The sequence below is a fragment of the Chenopodium quinoa genome, unplaced genomic scaffold (genome assembly GCF_001683475.1).
Source record: "Chenopodium quinoa cultivar QQ74 unplaced genomic scaffold, ASM168347v1, whole genome shotgun sequence".
NCBI classification, from domain to species: domain Eukaryota; kingdom Viridiplantae; phylum Streptophyta; class Magnoliopsida; order Caryophyllales; family Amaranthaceae; genus Chenopodium; species Chenopodium quinoa.
Window position 1 is genome coordinate 584100 of NW_018744072.1, and position 8238 is coordinate 592337.

Genomic DNA, 8238 nt, shown 5'->3' on the forward strand with positions numbered 1-8238 from the left:
AGAGGAACTTCTGAAAGACATCTCCTGCATCAATATGCCATCCACAATAAGCAAAACCATTCCTACTATGAAAAACCATACAAATGAACTAAGGAAATTAAACAATCAGTCCTAAAAATCAAAACCCCCAATTTATTTTTGCGATGAACCCTAAGTTCATTTTTTCGCAAATATGAGGACAATCAACACAAATACTTCATGAAATAAGTCCGAATTATATGATTACTTACACATGCGAACTGAATTATGCACTTAATTCAACAACATAGATTGATTTATATAACATTTAAGAAAGATAAATTAGGGTTTTCTATAGTGGTATTGACCCAATTACCTGATTTCAAATCTTCCTCCCCCGAACAATGATGCTTAAATCAAACAATTTGGCAATTTGATTATTGAATTCGCAAACTTTGAACCCTAATTTTGTGTAAACAGATCAACAGTTGAATGTTTGTGAAGGATATCGTAACTATATAAAAGATTTTGAAAAAAATAGACGTTGCAGTGGGCCCAACTAACAGTTCCCTTAACATCGTAACCATTTAGGTGGTGACACCAAAATTTTAATTTCTTAACTGGTGTTATAATAAAACTTTGAAATTTTGTGGTGTTATAATCAAAATTTTGTGTTTTTTCAGGTGTTATTTTCTAAAATTTCCTACTACTATTGTTCTAAATTTTTCAGGTGTTATTATTATTACTACTGTTGTTGTTGTTGTTGATGTTAATTATTATTATTAGTAAATAATAATAATAATTATTATCTTTAAATATTAGTTATTATTATTATTACTATTACTAATTTTAAGCAGATCAAATTTTAGCAAGGCTCAACAGAGCAGAGCAGAATAGCTCAAAAGAACAGGGCCTAAGCTGTCAAAAAAAAAAAACAATTTGTAAAAGAAACGAACATACTAGTACTCCCTCCGTCCCTTTTATAGTGGCCTGCATTCCATTTTTAGGTAGCCAAAATAAGTGGCCTATATTCCATTTTTAGGTTGCCAAAATTAGTAGCCTATTTCTATTTAAGGAGTGTACTTTTTGACAAAAACACTCTTTGGTATTGTTTGGTTGATGTGGGAATTTAATTCCCATAAGAGTTTATACTTTATGGTAAATTGATTCCTTAATGAAATTCCTAAGAATTTCTAAAATGTGTTTGGTTGACAATAAGGGAAATTGAAATACCTATGAATTTTGGTTTACCACGGCAGAGGGGGGGGGGGGGGAATTTACTTCCCATGTTTTGTAAAAAGTTGAAATTCTCATGAATTTCCACTTCCCCTATTTTTGCTTTTTAATGTCAACCAAACAACTACCCACTTTATAAATTCCCATGAATTTCCAATTCTCCCATTTTATAATGTCAACCAAACAAGGCCAACAGTCATCATTTTTCTTTTATTTTACTCCCTTTGTCCCCATTTTTTTGCCTTATTGCAAATAAATGGGTCAAACTTTAAAAACTTTGACCATAAATTCTCATTAACCAACAAGAGATAATATAATCATATGGGGTCTTGTTAGGTTTGTCTTATTGTATATTTTATTAATATTAAGTATTTACAATTTTTACGCGTATAGAAATTAAGTTATATACATTTTAAAACGCGTTTTAAAGACCGTGGAAAGTCAAATGGGGCAAAAAAAAATAGGAACGGAGGGAGTATGTACTTTTGACATCGTTTTCCAACACTTTATCTCTCTCTCTCTCTTCAATAATTATCAACTACCTTTTTTTTTTCTCTCTATCTCTCTCTAACCCCACATTAAACCTGATCAAAGTTAGCTCGCCCCGATTTTGAGTGGGTTTTGGGCAGTTTTTTTGGCCCGACCTGAAATTTACTTTTTTGGACGGGTTTGGGAATACGGTAGTATGCATTTTTAGTTTTTTTTTACCCGACCCGAAAAGCACGCACGGCCCGACCATTTTGGGGGGGTTTGGGCACAAAAATTCCGCCCCGAAGCTATTGGCCCGACCCAAGAAGCGGGTTGTTTTTTTTGCCTCGGCTTGGCCCGAACCCGGCCCGACCCGTCCAATGATCACCTCTACCCCACATGCATATATGTACTCCCAATCATTAGTTTTAAGGAATATACAACTTTCTTAATTCCCGTGAAATAACCAAATCAATAACATAATACTAAAACAGACACCGGAAATGACATGTTACTTCCTCGTGTCATTTTTTACCTCCAAAAACTCAAAAATAAATATATTCTAACTTTATTTTTCTTTTTATAATTTTTTGATTGACAACTTATTTAAGACAATAAAATTAACTACGTGTATGTTTAATTTATATATTATTATAGAATTAAAGATTCTTATTTCTAAAACTACTATTATTTGCTTAAAATGATTTTTTTCTGATATATTAATTACAATCACATGGATTTAATTTATAGTACTAAATTTAAAAAATAAATAAAAATATATCTTTACGTTATATTGCATTAAATTGACTTTAACACATAAATCTATAATTGTAACTATATTTTATTATATATTATAATAAAGGTGAAATCAGAAATGACATAAGTCATCTCCATTTTTAAAAATTTGCGCCAAATATATATACCCTCTTTTATATCGCTGTGATTTACAACCTTCTTCTACGAGTGGGTCTATCGATCTGTTGTAGTCGTGAAGAAAATTTTTCGTCTAATTCATCTGATTGTAATCGAAGGATTAACCTCTTTTTCGACCCCGCACAAATCTTTACCTATAAAACAACTTATACCATACTAAACTCAAAAAACAAAAACAAAACTAGACCAAAGCCCACCATAGGGGGCACTTACTACACTTAAACCCACTATAAGGATACTTACTACCTTGAAAGAGGGTAGAGTTATTGAATTTAATAACAAAAACATAAAGAAACTAAAGGAAAAGGGTCGGAAATAGCCAAATACTGATATAATTTTATTTTTGTTTTTGTAATTACAAATTTATGTAATATCTACTGATTACTCCCTCCGTCCCATAATACTTGGGGCGTTGGGGCAGACATGTAATTTAAGAAAACTACAAGTGATTCCATTTAAAATATTTGTTTATTATATAAAGGATTAATTTTATTTTTATATTGTAAGAAAACAAAAAGTGGGGGAGGTGGAGGTAATGAAGAGAGATAAAATGTAGGATTTAATTGGGTTTTGGGGTTTGTTGTTCCAAAGAGAGTATAGCAAAATATTTTTTTATTAGTGGTCCCATTGCATATTTAGTAACGTGTCAAGTATTTCAGGACAGACGAAAATCTATTATATATAAATAAAGTAGGCATTTTTGGAGAGCATTCGGAGCGTCACGTAAGAAATATACTTATTTCGACCAATAAGAAGAAAGATTTGTATTTTATTTTTGAATTAAAAAATTATGTCACCACCTAGATAAAAGTAACGAATTAGATTTGATATATCTAAAATTTTAATGCCACGTTATTATAATCCACGAATTAAATTATTTTAATGAAAAAAATAAAGTAAAAATATAGGAAAAGATAAATTTATTAATTCAATACTACGAGTATAAGAAATCCAAAAAAAGTACTAAAAAGTAGTTAAATGATAAACGCTTATAATAAAGTTTGATACCTATCATTATAAGATAAATTTTGATAGTATTTATGATAAGAAATACAAATTGTTCGTTAATTATAATTAAATTAAAATTTGTGATACCTACCATTATAAATTGATACATCATACGACACAAACAAAATTTCGTATCAATAAAAAACCCCATCAAGCGAATTTTGTGTTAGTAGTTTTGTGTTAATTTTTGGTCATCAATGGCCAAGTAATTTTTAGCTTAATTTTTAAAATCCTAAGTTTAAATTAGTATTTCTAATTATTACTTACATTGTATTAATTTGGGATACTCAACGATTATATGTTTATGTTTTATTTACTAAATGTTTTTTTACATGTAGATCTAACACATCATACGACACAAATAAAATTTCATATCAATACAAAACCCCATCAAGCGAATTTTGTGTTAGTTTTAAGTCATCAACGTCCGGGTGATTTTTAAAATCTTATGTTTAAATATATATTTGTAATTATTAGTTACATTGTATTTATTTAGGATACTTAACGATTATTTGTTTATGTAATGGCATACAATTAAATGTTGTATACTTAATATATGGATGACTTTGTTTATTTTTGGAGATGATGAAAAAATTTCAATGCATAGATTTGATTTAATATCGTAATAATTTTTCATTTATTGGTAAATATATTGATTTATTTTATATAAATGTAAAGATTTCATTTATCTCAATTTCAGTTTGGCTAACATTTCACGGTTCAATTTATCCATTGATGTAGTAGGTTGGTTGTTGTCGAGTTGGTAATTCTATCGAAATAAAAGATATGGTGAAACAATGAATAATGATCTAGGATTTAAATTATTAAAAAATTATCATTTCACAATAAAGATTTTATATAACGGAAAAAATATCATATTTACAATTTATTTATATTTAATAAATTCATTATAAATTATAGTAAATAAAAATAAATATTAAACTTTATAATTTTGTCTGAAATTAACAAATACAATAAATCAAATAATTAAAAATCTTATATGAAAAAACTGTGCATCACACAGACTTTCATATGTAGTGATAACTGTATCAAGTATTATGGGAAGGAGGGCGTACAATTTACAAGACCCACATTTGCAATCCTCGTTAAAACACATTCAATTTGAAATCACTGATTCACTTGCTCTTAACCAAAAATAAAACAAAAAACAATGCTTTTTACACCTGCAAATCTGGAAATATTCAGCTGACTTTTCTTCACCAACCCCATTTATCAAGTATGAAACTTTCTCTCTCCTTAACACTCCGATCATCCACTTCTCCTTTACCATTGTTCAATAATACCCACTTTACTCCTAAACATTCACTTCCTTTAATCAAATGTCAACAAGCAACAACTCAGAAACAAAACTGGCCTAATCTAAAATCAATGGGTAAGAAAAACAGGAAAAAAGGGCTTGAAGATTTAAGTGATCAACTTTATCAATTTGCGTCCTTTAATCTTGACCATGCTCCTGCTCGTAGACAAGTCCGATCTGCTTTCATTGATTTCCATCAAAATATTGATCATGTTTTATTCAAGGTTTTTTTTTCTTGTTAATTTTATCATTTTCTATATTTAGCTAAGTTCTATACCCATTAATTTTTTACTATTATTGCCATTTTTAGGTGCTTTTTGAAAGTTCATTGACTTTGACTGACGTTTGACTTTTGCTTTACTTTGTTAGCTTGCTCCTCCTGGGATCAGAACAGAGGAGGTACGGAGTAATTATGTTAATCTTGCATGATTTGTTTAGTTGAAGTTTATTTATTCAGCTGAAATTTATGTTCTTAAACAAAATGGTTCAATTGTAAACAAATGTGGGTCTTTGATTAGGTTTAGTCACCTCAAATTGCATAAAAATCAACTGTCTGTGAAAGTAACTTTTATATGATTTGGGGCGATTAAATTTGTTGTATACTATACACCTTTTGTATTATTTTTATACAAGAGTAAACTTGTTGTACGACAAGAATCTGTAAAATGGATTAACAAACTTAAGAGTGGGAAAATAATGAATTAAATATATTTGTTTGATTATATGAGTTATTAATGCAAATGCTTTTTATTCAATTATGTAGTGGTACGAATTAAATTCAAAAGGGCAGGAGATTTTTTGTAAAAGTTGGTTGCCAAAAGAAGGAGATGAAATTAAAGGTGTTGTTTGCTTTTGTCATGGATATGGTGATACCTGCACATTTCTCTTTGAAGGTAATATGGGTTTTGAGCTATATTATGAGAAATATCGGATGCTTAGATAGGTTTTGGTATTACAAAGTATTAAAGTTTATTGAGACGAACTTCGTGTTTATAGGTATTGCGAGAAGAATTGCAGGATCTGGGTATGCAGTATATGCTGTGGATCATCCTGGCTTTGGTCTTTCTGATGGATTGCATGGTTACATTTCGAATTTCGGAGATTTAGTTGATAATGTGATTGAACAATATGCTAAAATCAAAGGTCTGTTGAGTTATATTAGGGTGGCTAGTTTTATGATTATTCTTGTTTCTTTTCTCCCCTGCTGTTGGTTTGAAAATATGAGCTGACTGTAATTCAGTTTTGATATGACAGGAAGGCCGGAGTTGCAAGGTCTGCCTCGTTTTATATTTGGGCAGTCCATGGGTGGTGCGGTTGCATTGAAAACCCATCTCAAACAGCCTGACCAATGGGATGGAATGATTCTTGTTGCTCCAATGTGTAGGGTAAGCTAACCTCAAATTGCTCCTATATGAATTTCATTATAGTTGTGAGCTGAACTCTGAAACTAGACACTTCAACCTATTTGTGCTTGTTTCAATAGCATGCTTGATCCTGACATAAACTGTTTATGTTTCAAGCTGCATTTTCCATGTTCTCTAGAATGTTAATTTTTTGTCGGTCTTAACATGCTGTTGAATACTACAATTACTTTGCATGTGTGAAGTCTGTGAACCTTGCATGAGTTGGCGAACCTATAATCATAAACCTTGCAACTCCAAAGCTTTGTCTTAATATATGACTGTCCTTGCGAATTGGAATGAGTCTCTTATGAATGCAAACAGGATGTTGTGCAGATGACTTATTTCTGTGTATGTCAAGTTATTGTAGAAGTAACCAATTAACCATAATTTATCAAATAATTTCCTGCTATATTAGGAGGAATACTGTTCTCCTTCGATTATATTATTGGTCTTAGGTTCATGAGCTTCAATGACTTCCGAAATTTCAATGTATATTTTAAAAGATTAAGTCACCTGTAAGGCTGTAAACCTTTCTGTCCAAAAGAATGGTAAGGAACTTTGAATTTGTTTGTACCAAATTAAGGTTCATGAGCTTTAATGTGGGCATGTATTGTGACATAGCCATAGAGGGAGTAGCAAACTGAACGACCATTCGTTAATTTTTTATTAGCTGAATTGTTGTCATGGTGATTTTTTTTTTTATGAATATGGCATTTTCTAATTTCTGAATTGAAGATCTCTCTGATCCTTTAATGTAATTTTAAGGTTGCAGAGGAAGTTATGCCTCCTCCTTTGCTATTGAAAGCAGCGAATGTCCTCTCAAATGTTATTCCAGAAGTCAAATTCTTTCCGACCCAAGACCTAGCAGAGCTTGCATTTAGAAACGAGAAGTACAGGAAACTGGTTTGTCTTTGATTTCTCCTTTAATCTCATTTGGGTCCTAGCATTTTGCATAATTAAGTCATATAGATCTCCATTGAAAATTATGATTCCAAGTTTTCCAACTGATTCAGCGTCCATTTAAGTAGACCATACAAACATACAATAAGCCATCAATACATTATCATTTTTAAATTCTGCGTTCACTAGGCTTACTACAACATGATCTGTTACTCTGATCGTGTGCGATTGAAGACTGCTATGGAGATTTTGAAGGTCACAAGTGAAATCGAGTCAAATGTCAACAAGGTTAGACTATATATTAAGACCTTCAATACTAGTTAGATGAAACTAATATTAACATTGCAAGGGCGTACTCAAACTGCAGGTCTGTTCTCCATTGTTGGTCATTCATGGAGCAGGAGACAAAGTGACAGATCCAAATGTGAGCGAATTTCTCTATGAGAATGCTTCTAGCAAAGATAAAACCTTGAAACTCTATGAAGGAGGCTATCATTCCATTCTTGAAGGTGAACCTGATGACGTAATTTTCACTGTTTTTGATGACATTATCAAATGGCTCGACGCAAGGTGCACTGCTTGATTGAATTTTTTCCATCCATTGCTTGAATGCTGCCACTGTTTGGGGTAAAATCTAATGTAGCAGTAGCCCTGTCATTCATATTGTCTTTCCATTGTAAAATTAACATGCATTCTCATTCAAAGGAGTGAATGGATGTACAATAACCTTTTTTTAGGGGCATTAGTCCCTCAAAAGGCGAAAAATAAATACTGGTTGACATCGTAGAGCCTGAAGGTGACTATATTATGTTAAAAAGTGTTGCCTTTGGCTAACAATTCACATATTATACTGATGCTCCCTTATTGCCATAGGCCCATAGAGTATGCCATGATTTCGATCCCTGACCTCTTGGATAAGGAAATAGGAAGGTGTTATCGACTGTAATCTAAGCAAAAATGTGAAAAAAAAGAGCAATAATAAGGACATACTTCGTACATGAATACATTAACACC

The 8238-nt window shown here is 31.3% G+C and overlaps 1 protein-coding gene across 1 annotated transcript; it reads left to right on the top strand.

Moving 5' to 3' along the window:
* The first annotated feature begins 4651 nt into the window (after window positions 1-4651).
* LOC110691197 (caffeoylshikimate esterase-like) lies at window positions 4652-8027 on the top strand. Its single transcript, XM_021868111.1, has 8 exons — window positions 4652-5145; window positions 5291-5320; window positions 5685-5814; window positions 5918-6064; window positions 6176-6306; window positions 7090-7227; window positions 7414-7512; window positions 7592-8027. The coding sequence occupies exons 1-8, from the start codon at window positions 4843-4845 to the stop codon at window positions 7805-7807; spliced, it is 1194 nt and encodes a 397-aa protein (XP_021723803.1). The 5' UTR covers window positions 4652-4842; the 3' UTR covers window positions 7808-8027.
* The last annotated feature ends 211 nt before the right edge of the window (window positions 8028-8238 follow it).

What these genes read in the sequence shown, in the direction of transcription:
- LOC110691197 (XM_021868111.1), top strand. Translation starts at nt 4,843, where the DNA reads ATGAAACTTTCTCTCTCCTTAACACTCCGATCATCCACTTCTCCTTTA. An exon ending in ACAATATGCTAAAATCAAAG is followed by an intron (nt 6,065 to 6,175) that starts GTCTGTTGAGTT and finishes TTGATATGACAG; the next exon opens with GAAGGCCGGAGTTGCAAGGT. An exon ending in ACGAGAAGTACAGGAAACTG is followed by an intron (nt 7,228 to 7,413) that starts GTTTGTCTTTGA and finishes TGCGTTCACTAG; the next exon opens with GCTTACTACAACATGATCTG.